This window comes from Bactrocera tryoni, chromosome 5 (assembly GCF_016617805.1).
Source record: "Bactrocera tryoni isolate S06 chromosome 5, CSIRO_BtryS06_freeze2, whole genome shotgun sequence".
Classification (NCBI taxonomy): domain Eukaryota; kingdom Metazoa; phylum Arthropoda; class Insecta; order Diptera; family Tephritidae; genus Bactrocera; species Bactrocera tryoni.
Genome location: NC_052503.1, coordinates 63,591,867 through 63,613,870, shown reverse-complemented (window position 1 = coordinate 63,613,870; position 22,004 = coordinate 63,591,867). Strand labels below are relative to the sequence as shown.

The window sequence follows — 22,004 nt, the reverse complement described above, 5'->3', positions numbered from 1 at the left end:
TAAATAACTAACAAAAAATTACTATTAATATTAAATTAGTAGTACTATTAATAAATAACTAACTAAATTAAATGATTCAAATGCAAAAATCAAGCTTACTCATATTGAAAGTTAATCACACCCTCGTTGATAAATATGAATTCATAGATAATTTTCTAATAGGTTTGCAATAAAGTAAGTATAATGAAAATTATATTACTCACCCTCCGTGTGTCCCAATTCACACCAACAGTGATCGTTGATGAATTGTTGTCCCAAACAATATTTCATGACCTTATCTGAGCAGTTGATAGCGCAACCGGAGGGTTCTACAAGAGAGTGAGAGAGAGGAAGATTAGAAAAAAGTCTAAATTGATAATGAATTATTAGTGCAGATATGTATCTTTTAACTCTAAGAGGCAACTAATTGTCAGTAAAAAGAAGAGCGTAGCATTGCACTAACAAAGAAACTAAAAGCCTTCACAAATAAAAACAAGCTTAAAACGTTAACTTCGGTTGCACTGAAGCTAAATACCCTTCACAGGTACATTTCTCTTAGTAACTATGTGTTCAGTTTGTATGGAAGCTATATGCTATAGTAATTCGTTCTGAACAATTTTTTGGAGATTATATTGTTACCTTAAGCAGTAATCCATGTCAAATTTCGTGAAGATACCACGTCAAATGCGAAAGTTTTCCATACAAGCCCTTGATTCCGATCGTTTCGGTTTGTATAGCAGCTATATGCTATGGTAATCGAGGAAGTTTCCCATGCAAGCATTTGATTCTGATTTTTCAGTTTGTATGGCAGCTATAAGCTATAGTTAGCCGATCTGAACAATTTCTACAGAGATTACATTGTTGCCTTAGAAAATAATCTATACCAAATTTCGTGAAGATACCACGTCAAATGCAAAAGTTTTCCATACAAGCCCTTGATTCCGATCGTTCAGTTTGTATGGCAGCTATATGTTATAGTTAACCGATCTGAACAATTTCTTCGGAGATTACATTGTTGTCTTAGAAAACAATCTATACCAAAATTCGTGAAGATACATTGTGAAATGTGAAAGTTTTCCATACAATAACTTGATTCCGATCATTCAGTTTGTATGGCAGCTATATGTTATAGTGATCCGATATCGGCAGTTCCGACAAATGAGCAGCTTCTTGAAGAAGAAACGACGTTTACAAAATTTCAAAACGATATCTTAAAAACTGAGGGACTAGTTCGTATATATACAGACGGACGGACGGACGGACAGATAGACGGACATGGCTAAATCAACTCAGCTCAACATACTGATCATTTATATATACTTTATAGGGTCTCCGACTCTCCTTCTGGGTGTTACAAACTTCTTGACATTCACGAACTTGCTTTTGATCGACCGTCTTGTAGCTACATACATATATGTATACTAAATAAACATATAATGTATTTAGATATGGTAGTAATGCTTTGGATAATAATGCTTTCGAAATTTTGTAAAGATATCTTGTCAAATAAAAAAGTTTTCATTTGAAGAACTTGATTGTGATCGTCCAGATCTAATACAGACAGACAGATAGGGTAGCTAAATCGACTCAGCTCGTCAAGCTGATCACTTATATATTGTATATACATTTCATAGAGTCTTCGACGCTTCTTTCTGGGTGTCATAAACTTCGTAGCAAACTGAGTATACCCTGTTCAGTGTATAATTATGGAAATAGAGATTACGACTGTTGTTTCTTTCTATACTCTTTAAGCGTGAGTTTCACAGGAAAGGCATTAGTTCGTGATGTCATAACTAAGAAAACAAGGTTGTGCGGTTTTTCACGTAGCACTATTTGTGAAAACTATAGAAAAGTAAAGAAATACAAAAACGACTATGTCGACTTTTTATACATTTTTTAGAATAAGGAAGATATTTGCAGGTGAAATTGACAAGCTATTTACGTATTAGGAAATAAACCAATTATGTAAGTTGCCTTTTATATTTCGGGTTTCGACAACACTAGTGTTACAATCTGGCAAATCACAACTTTATCGTAAAGTTTGACCTTTTTGATGTTATATATACAAACGCAGAACGTTTTGACACACGACGGCATTGGTGTTGTTTACAGTAACTCAAAATATGCATTCCTGTCAAAAAATTAATTTAAGTCGTGAACATTTGCACGTTATTATTTTTTATAACTTTCGACATTGATTAACTCAACAGTGCATTAATGAACTTAATTCCATTTTTGGCGCTGAAACTCCATCGAGGATCAGTGTTTATCGATGGTACGATGAATTCAATCGAAGTTGTAGATCACTCTAAGATGAATTTCGTGAAGGTCATCCAAAATCAGTTGTTGTTCCGGAAACTCTTGATGGTGTGCGCAAACTAATATTGCAAAATCGTCATGTGCCCTATCGGGAAATAAACCTTTATAGGCATTAATGAGATCAGCATACACCCTAAATTGCAGAATATTTGACTGTAAATAAATGTGCTTACATTAGATCCCACACAATTTCTAAATCGCGCAAAAACAGGCTCGTGTTGATTGGTCGAGAGAAACGTTAAAAAAATACGATAGCGATACTTCAAAACACGTTTATGATATCGTGACATGTGATTAATCGTGGATTTACGCGTATGCGCCCCAAAGTAAACAGCAGTCGAGTTGTGGGTATTTCGGGATGAGTCAAATCAAACAAACATTGTTTACACACGAATCACTTCCAATCAAATGGTTGCCTGTTCTTTTAGAAAAACTGGACATGTCGCAACCATTATCACTAGAACAACTTAAAACAGTAAATTCGCAACCATTTGCGCGCTCTTACACATGGACTGAAACAACTGCAGTTTGAGCACTGAAAACATCGATGTGATGAGTAATCACCAAAAGTAGTGACTTGGTACCGAATTACTTCTTTTTATTCTCGTACGTAAAAAATAAACTAAGAGGTTAACCCCTGAAGAGGCGGTTGATGCCTCAATCAGAGTGGCAAAAGTGCTTCGTCATTTGGTTCAAACGCATTCAAAAGTGTTTAGAACGTAATCGAGAATATTTTGAAAAACAATAAAGCGATTTTCAAGCATTAATATTTGTTTTTGCTATCTAATGCCAAAATATAAAAGACAACCTACGCATTTTTCTCGATACTTACCACCATAATCGCTGACATTAAATGTCTTCAACGCCGTTATTGCATCCAAACGCGTCACCTGATGCTCGAAATGATATTCCTCATATGCCGCTTGCATATTAGGCGCTTTCTCTTTAAAATTACTTATATCACAGTGTACACAAGATTGTGGTGCCGCAAAGGAGCTGCCAATTAAATGCGAAAACCACACTAGCAGTAGGGTAAGTAGAACCAATGATGGGGAACGTGTCAGTTGACGTCCACTTTTGTTGTTTATAAATAGTTGTTGCGCCCAGCTGCTGGAAATACTACAATGTGCGATAACACGTCGCTTTGTTGTTATTGTAGTTTTCTTCCTAATAGCTGCCGTTGAACTTAGTTGATAACCCGCCGCAGACGGAAGCGCGACGTGCTGCGATCGCAGCTGACTAGATCGCGAGCAAAGACGATTAGAAATACGGCTAAAAGTCGTTTTGTTCTTTGGCAGTAATAGCGAATAGCTGCGTTGTAGCAAATTTTGGAATTGTTTGAATGGTGGAAGATTAGTTGTTGGTATTGTTGTGCTATTTTGCGTACTTTCGTTGCATGAGGAACTGTATTTGTCTGCATTCAAACGCTTTGAACAAACATTTTGACTGTTACAACAACGTTTGAGCAAAGGTGAATTTTGTAGTTGTTGTTGCGCTCGCGCATTCTTAGCACTTTGGAGTGTGTGCATTTTGCATGCGCCTACTTCGTTTAACGTTGCCACACTAATACACTGACGCGCAAACACTTAGCAGTAGTTGTAGTGCAACTCTATTGTTTAACAAACTTTTCGTTGAAATCAATTATTTTTTTTATTTTATAATCACACATTGTTTACATAAAATGACACTTAAGTGCATAGAATGCTGGCGATAATACTCGTATTGCTTTGAAACGCATCTACAACCTATAAATGAAAATGAAGCGGAAAAGCAAATGTTGTTGAAATTATTATTGTTGTTGTAATGTGCACTTATTTGTATATATCTTGTTGTTTTTTATTAGCTGCGTTGTTATTGTTTTAATTTTTTGTGTTTTTTTTTTCAATTTTGTTTTTGTTTTGTATGCGCGATTGTTCAAGCCGCATTATCAGTTTCACTGCAGCGGTACAGCGCTGAAACATGACACTTAGTAAATGTTAATTAGCATTAGAAAAATTTAACAACAAAAAATGCTCCGCTGCTTTGCATTTGAATTATTTCGAATTCTTTTCACACATCACTTGTTTTCTACACGAGCGCTATTCCAAGCACTGGAAGAATTCACATAAACATATTTGTAAAAGTATATTTTAAGTGTTTATTGATCGGTTTTTATTGATAATTTTTAACAGAGCTTTTACATTATTTACTTAATTTTTTTTTTCTTGCATAAGTGGAGTTTGATTTTATATATGGATAAATTGAGTATGTCCGTCACATTTAAATCTATTTCAACTATTGTTTAAAATCCACAATTTCCAAAAATATGCTTTGTTTTTGTTAAAAATACACTTTAGAGTGCTTAAAACATTTTTTAATTGATAGAATAAGAGAAAAACGGTTTTCCTTATCCAATCTACTGCAGTGTCGAATAAGGTTTAATTTTTACTCATTAGACTCTATATGCTGATATGATTTGTTTATACATTTAGTATGATCATTTTCTTTGCAAATTTCTTATTCAGATATTTTTGCAAAACAGTAAATATTGCATCAAGTCTTATTTAGTGACAGATAAAAAAAATTCACGCTTTGAAAGCTTTTCTAAAATTCTGTAATCTATGAACCACTTTTCCTCAAAATATGTATTATTGAATTTCCTTGGAATGGACATTGAGCAATTAGTTAAAAGTTTTGAATTTCCTTAGAATGGACATTGAACAATTAGTTAAAAGTTTTGCCGAGAGTCAATTTTTAAAGTAGTTTGAAAGATAGCGACGATTATTCCATTTTGTATTTTTGTCTTAACTATATCACTCGCAGTTTTTTTGATTCAGCTAATCGAGCCAGCGGGTTGAAAAGGTGGCTTCTAGCTGAATATAGAGAAACTGAAAAGGAAATCAGAGGGCTAGCAGATTTTTCGTTGACCGAAGTTGCTTCACAAGTGGGTGTAATAGTATTTTCACTAAATCTTTCTTTGTATTTGTAAACGTGCAATCACCCGATTGACCAGCTTTGAAACTTAAGATCAGCAAGACTTGAGTTAAGTTTTTTACTATATAGCCTCACAAAAATGCATCTATTTCTTGCAAACTATAATAAAAACTAAATGAATTTCGCGAAAGCTCAATTAATGCTCTAATTGCCCGCTATTTATGTGAAATATTATGAAATTTTTTAATTTTATGTGAAAACTTTGAAAAAAAAATTGTTAATGCAACGACTGATGAAACTGACTAGAAAACGTGACAAACATTAAATCCACACATACATATATATTTTTTCTTAATGTATAAAAAATTTTTAGTAATGCTTAAAACATTTTATTTGTTTAAGTTTTTGTGTTTACAACAATAAAAATATTAAATCCTTGTATTTAAAACCAAACATCACCCACATTTCTTTTAAATTTACTGGAATTTCGAAAAGAAATTCATTGCACAGTGCATGTTTTTAATCAGTCGCTGATTTATTAACACTTTTTCGGTGGAATCCCACGCACACGCACATCTCCCACAGCTCGGTCAATAAACATAATAAAGTGTTCAGCACACTGTATATTTAATCAATTTTTTTCGCGTAAAACGTGAATGAATTTCACACACAAATGCACATATGAGCTTATAAACACACAAATATATGTAGATATATGTATGTATATCTAATAGTTTTGAACTTTCAAAAGTCACGTTTCAATCGCGCGATGAATACGTCAACGAACGTCGTCTTACCACCCACTCACGTGCAGTACACAAAAAACCATATCCGTGTAACGCTTTTGACTGCCACTGTAACACTGAACGCTCTAGCGTACATTTTAGCTTGCTATCGGTGAGTGCGTTAAACGACACGCACAGTGGTAAATCAATGATTTAAAAAAATTTTAAATATATTGTTAAATTAATTTTTCGGTTATTCACTCGCACAAACACTACTTCAATTTTAATCAGGGGAAATTTAAATAAGTTGACCCCACCATCTAGTGTAGACATACAATTTATAAACAATATATTAAAACTACTTTTTTAGCTAATAACTTCATCGCTTTAAAGTAATGTTTATTAAAAACCAAAACTACATAATACTGACAAAAGTCAAATAACTATGATTTATGAAAATTAATATCTTATAATAAAATTTATTTTGATTCGTTGAGATTTAAGATTAGTGAATCCAACACAGTACTAGAAACAAAAAAAAACACAAATAGATAGAAATAATCGAAAGTATAAAAAATTCAAATGTATCTAGAGGAACACATCAGGTCTTGGGACACTAGCAACACATGCAGCACTTTGGAGTAGTGTTGATGGTGATCAATCTAAAGAGCTTCCTTCTTAGGCAAGTGGGAATTAAACAATATTTTAGTGAACATCATAGGATATGTTATCAAATAAAAAGAGTTGTTGAAAACAACAATTGCAGAACTTAATTGGCTACAACTTGGGAGCATAATGGATTGAAAGCATAATAGTTTAAGTGTGGTCACCTTAGGCCAGGCGCTCCCCTAGACACCTCCTCTTTTCAACCAATCAACCATATAAAATTAAAAAAATTTATACCATTTTAATTTAGTATCGAAACACTCTTCTGTTTTGAATTCAATCCTATAACCTCGTCGTTGCTTTAACAAGCTAGTTTTTTGGCAAGTGAGCACAGCTTAAATCGAAAATGGTACCGGTAACCATGTGTTAGCTATTTTTTTCGTTTGTCCTTACAGCCTAAATTGTGACTGCATTTTTTATATTTTTAACTTTTTCTTTAAAAATATACATATGTTTGCCCTTACAGTCATATTTTTGTACTTTATGTATATTTTATTGAAAATAAATTATAACTTGTCTTATTAGATTAGATGAGAAAATACTTTTAATTTACTGCACTCCGAACCACTGTGCGCTATTCTACTCAGGCAATATGAAAGAGAGCGTGTGTTAGTGCTGCCATATTTTGAATTACAAAAAGCTCCAAAACTTGGAAAAGCGTTTTATGACACAAAAGCACTACATGTTTGCATTGAACTAAACTACATTACCTAGGTGGTATGTTTATACATAATGTATGTGTATTTATAAAAAGATAATGTATTTGTAATATCAGAAGAAAATAAATTTTCTGTGTTGAGCGTGTTTTTTTCAATAAGCTGTTGACAGTTTAGAACCCAATATACTAAGGTAATAATACATATATTATAACACAGGTCAACACGATTTTAGGGTCTGACATCTACATGTTAAATTTTAGTTTCTCCTATGACAAAAATAAGGAAAAACATTATTTTTCCGGTTAAAGTTTGCTTTCGTAGAAATTAGAGCAATTTTTCGATTTTTAAGCAGAAATGACTGATTTTTATATTTTTTCTAAAATTTCACTATAGATTATAATTAGAAAACTTTTTTTTAGATACAAGAGTCGTTTGTATTCAAGATGTGTGATAAACAATAATATATAAATGTAAAATAACAAGAAATTACTGTCTAAAAGTGCATATTTTTTGTATTTCTTTTATGCTCACATGAGCTCTCTCGTATTAAACCCCAAATATACTTATCGATGTAGATCAGCCAAAAGCAAACTTAAAGAACTAAAGATTAATATTTAAGTGTTTTTCAATGTCTAGAATCAGAATCAAAGCATTAGAACAGAAACCCAAAACAAAATATTTTTTTTGTTGACCTGTGTAATTATGAACAACTCGCCAAAGTGTCAAGAATCCGTAAAGAAATTCATTCGATGAAGTTGGCCTAATTTAGTTTTCATACAATATGTTATTGAAATAGATGGTGTTTTTGATAAAAAAAAACGATTATAATTATTATACATCTGTGGAAAAATATTATCGATGATTCAATGTTGCTTTTTGTCTGATCACCAGTATTGGAACATTTTTTATAATTAAATCTATTAAGAAACGTGTAAAGCCAAAAAATAAAATTTTTTATAATTGAATCTTTCCTTATGTAAGAACACCTCAATATATCCCTATATATTAAAAAACGTGTAAAGCCAAAAAATAAGTCACCAGACGCTAATAGGTATGTTTCATGTTTTAAAATATTAAAACGCATAAATTACCAAGTTGGCAACTATGGAGCGAATGCGTAATGAGCGCGTATGAATTTAGATAAGAGTGCATTTTTTACTTTTAGTAGAGTAGTTGGCTTATTGCAAATAAGTGTGTTTTGTTTATTTTTGCAAAAAAATATACATACATATGTATATGTATATGGTTTATATATAAATATAGGAATTCCATGTAGAAAGGGTTAATTTTGACCGGAACCAAAATAACCAAAGAAAAATAAATAGTATTAAGGTTGTTTATGTGATTTATCAACATACATACATACCTATGTACGTAAGTAACTTACATAGAGACCTATGCATAAGTATTTGCGCCTAAAAGATTCCGTCATATAGAAGAACGAAAATAGTTTTCCAAAAAAACTCAGTAAAATTTAGAAAATTACGTTTCATCTGGTCGAAAATACATTAGAAAAACAACCTTTATCTGAATAAAACTATTCTACTCAGTAGCAACCTGTTTGCGAGATTATAAAGATAATAATCTAGGATTTTATGTTTCCATACATTTAATAATCAGAATTACTCGTATAGAGAAATTAATCGTGCTATTCGCTTATAATAGGTGCAAGAGTTATGCCTTTCTGCTTAATTTAAGTTTAGTCGGAAAACTTCGGTTTCGAACTATTGAAGTAGTTGTATCACCCCATTAGCTTGAATAACATGTAACCGAAGTTGTGTGAATCATTTTGTGTTTAGCTCGATCACGGCAGTTTTTTCATTTTTTTTTTACAAATACACATTGGAACAAAAAAGTACCCGGAAATTGTAGATAAAACACAAAATATTTAATTATTCATAAATATTTCTTTTGTCGCCTTATAGTATAGTAATCCCCACCAGATGTAATACACTTATGCCACCGATTTTTCCAGTTCTCAAAACACTGCGAAGACCGCCTCCAGCTCTTTCAGCGAATTTTGTTTTATCTCTTCGAACGACTGAAAACGGGTTCCACGGAGTGGCAATTGAGGAACAAGAAAAAATCGCACGGAACCAAATCTGGTGAATAAGGTGTTTGGTCGATGGTATTCATTGCGTTTTTGGCTTTAAATTCGATCACAATCGCACTATTTTTGAAAAAAATATCGGGACGAATCGAGCAAGAACGCACCAAAACCATTCCAACGGACTCGCTCTCTTTGGCTCTCTTGCCATCTCTCTAACACTTGCCTGACATTTAATATTTTCATCTTCTGAAGAGGTCGAAGGTCGTTCGGAACGAAGCATGTCTTCAACGATCTCTCGACCGTTTTTGAAGGCTTTGTATCACTATTAAGCTTGTGTGTTTTGAATCACCGTAAGCCTATTCCAACATTCGCAACGATTCCGCACACGAAATTTGGTTAGAAATACAAAATTTTAGACAACTTCTTTGCTCGATACGTTTATCCATTGCAAAAACCGCAATGCACTACTGGTGTACCAAGATAAGCAGCTGCTGTAGACAAACTGGTTGACAGATCACGGTCATATTTGGCATAGTAATTAAGGACATTATGATGGGTTATAAAATTTAAAAGGGAAAAAAAAGACTCAAACTTCCATCGTTAATATTTTTTAAACAGTTAGGTTTACGAAAATTTTTCTGTAAGACATTTCATTTCAAATTTTTTAAAAGAAGATATTTTTTCTTAAAAGCGAGATATGATTTTTTCTAATCTTAAACCAGTTGCTGCAGAGTATTATAGTTTTGTTCACCTAACGGTTGTACGTATCACCTAAAACTAAGCGGCATAGATTTAGTATTATGTACATATATATAAACGATCAAGATGGCGAGAAAAGCTGAAATCCGGTTGACTGTCTGTCTGTCCGTCCGTCCCTTCATCCGTGAAAGCTGTAACTTGAGCAAAAATTGAGATATCTCGATGAAACTTGGTACATGGGTTCCTTAGTACAAAAAAAATTCAAGTTCGTAGGTGGTCGTAATCGGACAACTGCCACGCCCACAAATCGCCATTAGCCGAAAACATATAAAGTGCCATAACGGTACTGTTAAAAACTACTAAAAGCGTGATAAATCAATAATTAAATACGAGATGGTATGAGAGAGCCTTATGGGAGCCGGTATGAAACTTGCACGATGTGCGTGGTACTCTCACTTTTTGGTGAAAGCCCATATCTCGGGACCCAATGAACCGATCGTCAAAATTTGATACGTGGCATTCTTCTAACATTCTAATGTCACATTGTGAGAATGGCCTAAATCGGACAACAACCACGCCTACTACCCATATAGCACAATTTTGAACTCCACTTGATTTGTTCAGTTTCCAGTACACAAATCAAGAAGCAATTAATATAACGGGACTTTGCCCGAATAATGGTTTTAGTGTGTGCCACTTTATAGCCCCTAGATAGCGAATATTTAGGCCCCTGTACCTATAGTTGACTTTTGATCGGAAGTGTCGGTCAATGTGTGATATATATATAACTGAAATTAAGGGATATCCTTCCCTTATAATGATATGTCTGTATGTTAAAAATGGGTTGAATCGGGTCAATATTTCCCTAAGCCCACATAAACCTAATGTAAAAATATTCGAACTTCCCGGTGACTTTATACCGCATATATCGGTCAAAAGTGTGGGTTATCTCAATGAAAATTAAAGAACATGTTTTACTCATAACAGTGCATCCTTGTGCCGAAAATGGATAAACTTGAGCGAAAGCTTGACCTTGCCCTCATTAAACTAAGATCAGGATTTTCATACATCCGATTGACTTTACTCCATATATGTATATTGGTAATTATATGTGAGATACCTCAATGAATTCCAGGAAAAATATTTTAGTATATGACATGATAATAGTATAGATAAAATCCGGTCGATACTATCTCATCTCCCATATACTACATATGTATGTACAGCGATTTTCATTTTATCTGTCTGTCCGTGTATGAGTAATGTATAGTATATCTTTATCTTTATATATAAAAAGTACGTGTCACGTTGTTTTTCCGCGATGGACTCCTAAACTATTGAAGCGATTTTAGTAAAATTTAGCACACTGTGTACAGTTCTAACCAACTTAGAAGATAGGATAGTAATGAACGCTCTATTAAGCGGACAACTAACTCTATCTAGACAGAAAGGCTGGTAACCAGACATTGAGAAGGCAGCCTTAAATTCTTTATTTTTTCCAATAAAATTTATTTGTATGAACATATTCAAAATTAAACCTCAAGTACAATCCCTTGGATTCTTATACCGAGAAAAATGTTTTCACCTTTATTCGTAAATAAAATTTTCACTGTGTTGAATAGTTTGTTATATGAATAATAGTATAAAATGTATACCACAACAACGCGTGGCCGGATCCACTAGTGTATTTATAAAATTGCTTGAATTTCGATCCTCTGGTTGACGTTTTACACCTTAAAGTATTTCCTTGGCTTTGATTCTTGCTATGTTGCAAGAGTTTAAAATATTCGGTTGCACCCGAACTTAGCGCTTCCTTCTTGTTCTACTTGATGATAAGAAGTAAATAGAAAACTGTAGGGCTCATATTTGGAGAGACTTTCTTAAAGGTATATAGTATATCAACCTATTTTTCAGAGTACCACGCGAAAAACATTCGTTTTTGGCCCACCCTGCTGTACATCCTTCTGGTGTTTTTTTCAACAAGATCTTAAAAAAATCTTACTTTATCCACACACTTTATCGGTGATTGATTACTTATCACAGAATTTCTCGGAAACCACTTTTATGACATCGTTAATATTTTAAAGAAGGCGTGCCGAAATTTGTGTTTATAATTCTTCAATAAATATTTTAAAATTTCGTTTGATATAGCGATGTCCATATGTCAACAATTTGTAGTTATTTGTTGATTCTGCAATTCGTGGAATGTTCAAGAAGTCATTGTAAACAGTGATAGGGTGGGGCAACCCAGTAATGTAAGCATTCTTAAGTTCAATGATTCGACATTTTTTATAAAACGTTACGACTTATGGTTAAAGCAGAAATGCTGCATTTTGACGAAATTTATGTACAGTATTTATTCTTTGATACAAATGTATGAAACCAATATGAATATTACAAATGAGCAATGCCAAATGCCCATATGTTTGTGTAAATAAATATTTACGTTTCCGCAAAAATTCAGAAGTGAGATTTATTCGCACATTTATTTTTTACATTTTATCTTATCTTTATATCAATGTAAACACAGTTATTTATACATTCGCTGTCCCATAAAGGTACATATATATGTACGTACATGTATGAATATACTATACACAGTGCTTACAAATTTATAAGACAAATAAATGTATGATTTTTCCTTCTTTGCCCAAAACAGAAGCAGATGTACATAGATAAAATGATAATAAAGAAAGATCCAAGAAGTGCGACTGTTTATTTTTAATTTAAGAAGAACAGGGCAAAATGGTATAAGCTTTCGGTTATAACTAAATTAATTTAATTAAAAGCTTATTTTAAGAAGTTAAGTCAATGTCTCTCAAAAAGGAAGGCGTCAAAGATGTACACCAGCTAAAAAAATACACCACATTTTACAGTTTTTCTTCGATAAAGACGAAAAGGCAAGGCAGATAGCTGAAAATGTGAATAGTGTTTAGATCATGACACTGCCAATTACGAGCGATTCTGGTTTCGTCGTTTCCGTTCCGTATATTTGGATGCCTGGAAGGTCAATAGTCGAGTTTAAGCTTTATACAAAAAATCATTTCGAACCATTTATATAAGGATGGGTGTAAAAAAACAATAGCTCAGAATCGGCCAGCACTGGCCAAAAGGATAGAGAAAGAGTGTTCCATGAAATGAATTGCCTGATTTGGAGGTTCTTTTAGTATTTTATTATTCTTTTGCAATTTTAGTGAATACGCGCGATAATATCCGAATGAGTGCATCGTTCGATTCGAAAATTGTAATCTCGAGAGAAACACGTTAAAATATTAGCTTCAACCCTAACAAACACTCAAGTTTCGATACTATATATAGAATTTTTTCCCCTTATTATACCAATAGTGTTTTACCTGTGGGATACTGGATGGGAGTACCTGCAACTTGGTTTATTGAAGAATGTGTCAAATATATATTGCAGAGAAATGAAGTTGAATCTCAGGCTTTCCTATATTTTCAAACTTTTTAGCTTTCCTAGATTTTTTGAGTCTCAGTGGAATTAAATACGAAATGCTGAACAACCTGGTTTACATATATTTGAACTTTACTTTCTCTAGAGTAAGAGACGTTTAAGCAAGTAAGAAAAGGCTAAGTTTGGGAGCAACCGCACATTATACACTCTTGCAACTTGCAGGAATTGTTAGAAAAATCATTATATATAGTATATGGGAGTTGGGGAAGTATCGACCCGATTTTGTCTATAACTATTATCATGCCACATTTGATTAAAGTGCCTTATATACAATCCCAATCACTTCGAGTAAAGTCAGCCGAATGTTCGAAAATCATGATATTGATCAAGCTTTCGCCCAATTTTATCCATTTCAGACACAAGTACATACTGTTATGAGTAAAACACGTTCTCTCATTTTATTGAGATAACTCAAATATTGGTCGATAAGCAAAGGAAATATTGCTCGATTCAACCCATTTTTCTTACACAGAGTTACTATTGTCAGGAACAGATTATCTTTGATTTTCAATTGTATATCTCATACATTGACCGATATTTTCGATCAAAAGTCAACTAAAGACAATGGGGTCCAAATATTCGGTACCTAGGGGCTTGAACAGTTTTGGTAGGATTGGGGAAATTTTTGGTCATAATGTGGAATACTTTACAGGAATTATTGGTATAAGGTTTTATCCCGTTATATTGTTACACTGGAAAGTAAAAAAATCAAACGGAAAATAAAACTGTGTTATATGGGAAGTAGTCGTGATTGTAGTTCGCCCTTTTTTACACCATGATATAAGAAGATGAGATGAAAAGAATGGCACGCACTAAATTTAGTCGAAATCGGGTCCAGAGATATGTGACTTCACCGAAAAGTGGACGGTGCTACGTTTATCGTCCAATTTTCACACCGGTTCCAATAAAGCCCTGCCATACCACCTCGGGTGTAAAATTTAATGTCTCTGGCGTATTTAGTTACTTATTTATTGCGCTTTTAGTAGCTTTTAACAGCGCCGTTATATGGGAAGTGAGCGAGGTTATCTTCCAATTTCATCTGTAGCTAGGGGTTAATATAATATTTATGCTAGGGGAATTTGGTTGTTGAAGCTTAAGTGGTTTAGAAGATACTTATTATAGGGCGGGCCCACTACCACTTTTTGAAAACTTTTTTCCTAAAAGTGTGCCTTGCAACTGTGCGAAATTACAGTTCTATATATTAAGTTAGTGTTTTTTTGTACTAAGGTATCCGTATACCAAGTTTCATCAAGATATCTCAATTTGTATTCAAGTTACCGCTTGCACGAACGGACGGACAGACAGGCAGTCACCCGAATTTCAACTTTTCTCGTCATCCTGAACATTTGTTCATATATGTATGTATTTATGTATATATAATCCTATATCTATGCTAAACTAACAAACAAGCTGGAGATATTGATGATTTCCAAAAGTGGTTTTATTGCTTTGCATTTGCTATTCACTCATGAAGAGTCATATGTATAACTTTATATACCATATACATATATTCCCCTAATTTGTTGCCACTTTATTACACCAGCCAACCCACAACGGAATACCGCATGCCACACACTGTGTGTTGATTAAATACACCAATCATCTAGGTATTTAAATATTCATCCAGCCATACTAATCGTCCGTTCATCTGTTAATTGACAGTTCTACGCGCCGACATTCATGTCATTCCTAGCATACATTTCCGACACACTTTCTTTGGAGCCTACCTCACCACCTTTATGACTTTCTGATGGTAAATATATGGGCTACTATGTAATCCATATATACATATGTATATACATATATGCCTTACTTTCTCATTTGTTTATAATTTATATTAATGTTAAACACACAGCTTAGAATATAAGCATATACATACATACATAGGTGTATATGCAGTGATACTTTGGGGCTTCATACTCCGCAGTTAATAATAGAATGCAGCAGCTCATAAAGTGAATTCTTTAGGTCGCCTATTTATAGGCAACTCGAAAGGAATGAACATATGCTGCGCGCCCAACGTCATCTATTAAAGAGGGATTCTTACACTTGTGTACATTCTTGTTCGTAAATTTATTTCTGTTAAAAACACAGGTTGTTGTTGCAATATTTAATAGAGAACAGAAGAGTGCTTACGTACCCTGTACGTAAAAAAGTTTGAAGTAAGAGATGAAATATATTGAAAGAAATAGTGTTATAAGCACAGAAAACAACAGTTTACTGAGGAATTGAAGGATAATAAGGCAAGTACTGTTAAATACAACAAAATGTGAAGCAGTAACCTTTTCTTTTTAAAGAATTTACTAGCACTAACTATTATAATCTCTGACAATGAACAATAACTAGCGAGATCTTTTTGTGAGGAAACAATTTCGGCATATTTTTCAATAGGAATACTGTCTTAAATATTTTAATAAATTGTGAGGTTACGTTAGATTAATAAGTAGTTTTAATAGTAGATTCTCGAAATATACAGATCACATTTAGACAAAAACTAACTCATTCGTGAAAGAAAAAACTCCTTATTATCCTTAGTATTTAATATGCTAAAAATAGATATTAAAATATTTCAGTTAAATTTCTTTATAACACAAGAGCGCATAAGAGAAATGTTAATTGTTTAGATTTATTTAAGACAACTGTCAAAATACATTTGATTTCCTACAAGGGATATACAAAATTAATACATATTTGTATTATTACGTTATTTTCATTTCATCGCAACCTGTTAAAAGGCACAGTATTTTAGATAAGATTTATCGCCATTATTCCTACATAAAAATATTTGTAAAATGTTTAGTAATATACAAATTATTTATGCTAACTTAATGATGAAATTATATGGAGTTTGACAAGTTATTAGCTCAAGTATTTGCGTAAGATTAATTGATTTAATCAAAGATATATCATCTGATCAATTTTGTTTAGCCGAAAAGGTGGTAGAAGTCATTTTATGTAGAAATAAACAGCTAAATTGTATATTTTTGGAAAAATCTTAAAACTGAGATTGCATGGATTTATTGAAATCATCTAAGTTATTGTTTGTTTATAACCCTTAAAGTCATGCCGAAGGGACCCTAATTGTCAAATGAAGAGCAAGCTGTTATAACGGCGCATAAAGAAAACGGCTTGAGTAATGTGCAAATTGCTTTAAAAACACACAGATCTGAGAAAGTTATCAGAAATTATTAATATTGGGCAAGAATTATGGCCAGAAGAAAAAAATCAAAAGTAACAAAAAATTACAAAGCGCCAAAAAGGTCAATTTAAGGACCTGTCAAAAAAAACTTACCGCTTCACAAATTATGGCGCATTAAAAAACGTCGTCTTAAGAAATTTTAAACGTTGTTTATAAAAGGCATGCTAAAGCTCCGGCGCTGACAAAACAGTTAGCAAAACGCATATGAAATGGAGGAACCAAGGTTGAGCAAGGAACCAAGGTTGGTGGAAGTGTCATGATTTGGGCACGCTTTTCTTATTATGGTAGATTCAGTATACAGTACACGTACATGTTGTAAGCAGAATTAATCTAATTTTTCGAGGACTGCCATCAACAAGAACCAATTTTCCAACAGGATAACGCAGCTATCCACAACTCGCGTTGTTGTATTCACTGATTTGAAGTTTTATCTTCAGAATATAGACTTGATGAAATGGCCTGCACGCAGACAAATCTCATTTTCGATTTAATAAAATGTAATGGAGGCAAAATAAAAAGTTAATTATGTACTAACTTTTTTAATTTTGTCTCTATTTAGTATTATTAAGTATTCGGCTTTACGAAATTCGCTCCTGTATATTGTAATATCACTATTATATTAGCAAAAACACAATCATATTCGAAACTCTTTTTTTGTTTAATAATAAAATGTGTATTGAATTAGTTGTAAGAGGTTTTTTTTGTTTGTATTTTTAGTGCTAGAAATTAAAAAAAATACATTCGGCTAAACGAAATGCGCGAACTGTAGTAGTACATACCTCACTGTAATGATATAATATTTTAGAGGCTATCTATAGCTGTTTTTGGTTCATCAAGCGTTGAGACTACCGATTGTCATCAGTTCAAACCACTCGACAGCACTTATGACGAAATCTTGCGCTAAAATGTCCTCTCAAGCATCTGCAATTTCTATAAACCGGTGAGGAACTGAGAGACTGCAAACTGAGCGTATCAAGTGGAATTTAGAATTGTGCTATATGGGAAGTGGGCATGGTTGTTGTCCGACTTCGTCCATTTTCACAAAGTGACATAAGAATGTTAGAAGAACGCCACGTGTTAAATTTTGTCGAAATCGGTTCGTGGGGTCCCGAGATATGCGATTTCACTAAAAAATGAGCGCCCATCGTTTTTCACACCGGCTCCCATAAAGCTCTCTCATAGCATTTCGGTGGTAGAATTTAATGTCTCTGGCGTATTTAGTTATTGATTTGTCGCGCTTTTAGTAGTTTTTAACAGTACCGTTAGCTTAAGTGGATTGAACTTTTTAGAGGGTGGGACCACGCTATCTTTTTTAAAAAATTTGTCAACAGGTGTCTCTTGCTACTGCGATCCCCTGTACAAATTACAGCTTCATATCTTAATTTAGTGCTTACTTAAGGCACTTTATATGGTTTAGGTTAATGGATATTTGCGGGCGTGGCAGCTGTCTGATTACGCCCATCTACGAGCTCGACATATTTTTTGTGTACTAAAAAATCCACATAGTTTCATAGAGATATCTCAATTTTTACTCAAGATAAAGCTTGCACGGACCGACGTACAGACAGACAGTCAACCGGTATTCAACTTTTCGCATCCTGATCATTTATATATATATAACCCTATATCTATCTCGCTTAGTTTTAGGTGAGACGCACAGCCGTTAGGTGAACAAAACTATAATACTCTGTAGCAACTGGTTGTAAGAGTATAATAAAAGAATTCGAATGATAATAAACATAAAATTCCTCATAAAATTAAAAGTTTATTTGTTTTTTTATTTAAGAAAGTAAGGAACCTCGAAATGGATCCTCAACACTTTATTAGATTATGTCAATCTATTTGACTTACGCCGCTTGCTTGTTCGATTCACAGCTTTCACAAGCCAATGTTGGTTTTTTGTATAGAGTTTACGTGATCATTTGTTGAAACTAAGATTTTAGTGCAGTACTCAATCATTATAAAATTCCTTTTCATGCCCACTCATAGTAATTACTATGTATGTATGTAAATGTGCCAGTTTCCTATTAAACCACATGTAAGCACATCAAAGATTATATGCTATAAACTCCTATTACCCATAAAAGAATCAATGGTTGTAAAGCACGAAGTGAAAGCTGTGTAATTTAAGATGACATCATGCGCCAAACAATTACTCGCATGTCATACTCTGCACACAAAAAGTACAAGTGAAGACATTAAAATACCAAGCCGAACCTTACTAGGGCAATGTGGTTATCCTTAAAGCGCGTCAGCAACTAGTCGCCACAATGGAATGATGTCAGAGGGAGATATCCGAGTAGTAGTAAAGAGAGAGCCCATATGTTAGTATGCGAACAATTTGCATCTCATTCTAAGTGTAGGTTATATCCCATAAAGAAGCTCCAGCACGAACCCACATTTAATGCGAAAATTGTGTGCAAAAAAGCCATTTAAATTGCGCTTCAGCAAAGCCTGGGTACTACTCCTAAGAGACGCTACTTAGAGAGTATTTGTGCCGGCTTGCCTTCAGCGCCAGCAAATTGGGGTAGGACACAAATATTTGCAAGCGTACAAGCAATGAAAGGAAATTTGATATATGTATGTGAGTATATTATACTTATAGGTATATTAATATATTATACATATGCATACACATATATACGAATATGCTATATACTGCAAAAATGCTTTTTGCCAATTTAAGAAAGTGACATTGCTTTGTTTACACAATAGTAGCTTGTCAAGAAAGCAGGTCAGCTCCACGAATATATTCATTTTGCATATAGAACAGCTGTATATTAAATTAGTTTTCCGAGAATATATTGATCGAACGCTTTCACATGATTCATACGTATAACTTGTTTTTATGATTATTATTTTACGTTATTTTTACCTTGTTTGTCTACGACATACATACACATGTTAAGGTCGTTTTTGCAGGCTAACTACGACATTTGTAAATAAACAATGTTCGAGCGCACAGTTTGAATAGCAGTGTAGTGCCGGTGCTTGCCAGTGTTTTGGCCTTTGGAAAGCACTTTGTATGCATGATTTATGAAATTTCAAATGTCAATCATCGACAAATATTTATTAACATCACATATTAGGATACTACATATAGTATGTATTCATGTAAGTACATGTGAACAAGTGCAGGCATGGAAATTGTTTGAATTTTAATTTCGTTAGCGCGAAGTTCAGTAAAGTGCGTGCATATTTCTTTCAATTTTTTCGCATTTTTTGAGTGTTGATTGTTATGTCTGTTTCCCATTTGTGTGATGATGACTACATACATACATACATGTTTATATACATATACACATACATACATATTTGTGTATGTGATGTTTATTTGTTGCTCTATGAATAGTTTTTCCATGTATTTTAGCAGCGAGTTTTCGAAATAGCTTTTCATATAAAATATACGTAACATAAGACATAACATAACATTGACTGGATCAAAAATCCGGTCCGTGACCGTTCCGGTTACGTAGACGCGACTGTCGTGGCAACGGATAATTACTTACTATAATATAGGCTGGCTACTTAGAGTAATAACATAAGACATAATATAACATTGACCGGATAAAAAATCCGGTCCGGGTCCGTTCCGGTTACGTAGACCCGACTGGTATACCCTACCATATGTAGGTTTTGAGACAACTTTAGGGTGTGAATATATACACGTATTTACAGACATATAAATGGGTATATCGAACTCCGAGGTGAACTTACTATAATGACTGGACTAGACTGACGTGGCAACGCATAATTACTTACTATAATATAGGCTGGCTATTTAGAGTTATGGCAGGTCTCAGATCTTTCACGATCCCTTATATGTATGTTATTTAACATTTATATTCTGTACAAAACTTTGGAAAATTATAATGCCAAATTTTATAATCCGTTAATATTTAAAAGAAAATGTATTCCCAAGCCTCAAGTTCAGTTACAAACTTCACCCACATCAGCTTAGAGACACATTTCTGACATAATTGATACTTAGATAGGTAAAATTCTTAAATTTGGAGTGCAACAAAGATACTCTATTTTGTACCTTGCATTCAGATAAAGTAGGTATTTTTGGCAATAAAATCATAAAAGAAATGTTCCTGTCAATTGGTGATTAATTGACGTTTAAGTCTTTTCGTTATGGTAAAGTACTTTTTTGGCGATGTGATCTCAAGTGAATGGTTCATAGGCATATTTACTGTGTTATTTTGTCGGTTTAAGAAGCAAATGTAAAAATTCGAAAAAATCCAATTGACTGCAGTTACAACTAGAAGACAAATCAACCGATCGCTTTGATTTCAGATTTCAGCTTATTTTGCATTGTTTCTCGGTATATTGACACTCCGGTTTTTTGAATGTATGAATAACGTAATTTTGGCGGGTCGAAAACGTAGCAAAAGTCGAAATTTTTCTCAAAATCTGCATTTTTTGAATTTTAGTTTTTGTTACCGACCGAGGGTTATTTATAGACAATACCTTGCATATTAATAATCTGTTTATTTTGAAAAACGGTAAAGTACATACTCACTGTAACAGTGGATGACTTTTTTGATAACTTTTAAAATAGCAATTAACACACTAAAAATTATTATTTTCATAATTTGTTGCGTATATTCAACAATTATGCATAGCCATGTCCTCAAGATTTTAAAACAGTTGATGCGGTAGTCTTCGTTACGAAAAGTGATAAAATCATCTGTTTTTAGGCGGTCATACTACATACATATGCCCTTTAAAGCCGACTCTTTTTGTAGAATTTGTTAAAAAATGGAAATAGTATCTATATTACTCAATCGTCTGTCCTTCATTAAAAACAAACACTTCATAGCACTAAAAATGTACCTTTTATGGGCATCAAAAAAATATTATTAAATTATAATAACATGATTATATGTACATATATGTACATATGTATTCACTTTCACTTTTGAAACTTCTTTCATTATATCATAATTTGAACAGATTTCAAGCTTTTCCATCAATAATATTCCAATACATATTTTTTGCACATTGTTTGTTATAACAAAAAAAAAAACAAATTTCAGGCACACGCACTCTTCAAACATAAACGCATTATAATAATTTATGATTTTGCATAAATTGTAATAAAATTACTTTTTTTAATTTTCTTTGATTTAGAAACATTAGGCGTCTATAACCGTACTTAGAATATATGTAAATATGAATGTGTATACACTGTATTGACAAACAGTCTGTGTCTCAGCTGTCGTCTTCGCCACAGCGTCAGCGCGTCAATGAACTTTACACCGGTTTACTTGAAGAACAACTAAAATCAGCGACTCGTAAGAAATCGTTGGCAAGCATC

General features: G+C 33.2%; 1 protein-coding gene across 6 annotated transcripts in view; it reads right to left on the bottom strand.

Annotated features, from left to right (window-relative positions):
• Nucleotides 1–21,950, bottom strand: part of LOC120777995 — a 57,719-nt gene extending 35,769 nt beyond the window's left edge. The window contains exons 1-4 of one of the 6 annotated variants that reach the window (XM_040109649.1): nt 21,794–21,810; nt 21,613–21,614; nt 3,131–4,043; nt 204–308 (exon numbers count right to left, since the gene is read on the bottom strand). In XM_040109649.1, coding sequence (XP_039965583.1) covers nt 204–308; nt 3,131–3,827 — 802 coding nt within the window. In that variant the 5' untranslated portion in view covers nt 3,828–4,043; nt 21,613–21,614; nt 21,794–21,810. Of the gene's footprint in view, nt 1–203; nt 309–3,130; nt 4,044–5,674; nt 5,968–6,008; nt 6,067–21,612; nt 21,615–21,793 lie in introns of those variants that run through there. The other 5 variants (XM_040109646.1, XM_040109647.1, XM_040109644.1 and 2 more) reach the window with 5 other exon arrangements.
• Between the last annotated feature and the right edge of the window lie 54 nt (nt 21,951–22,004).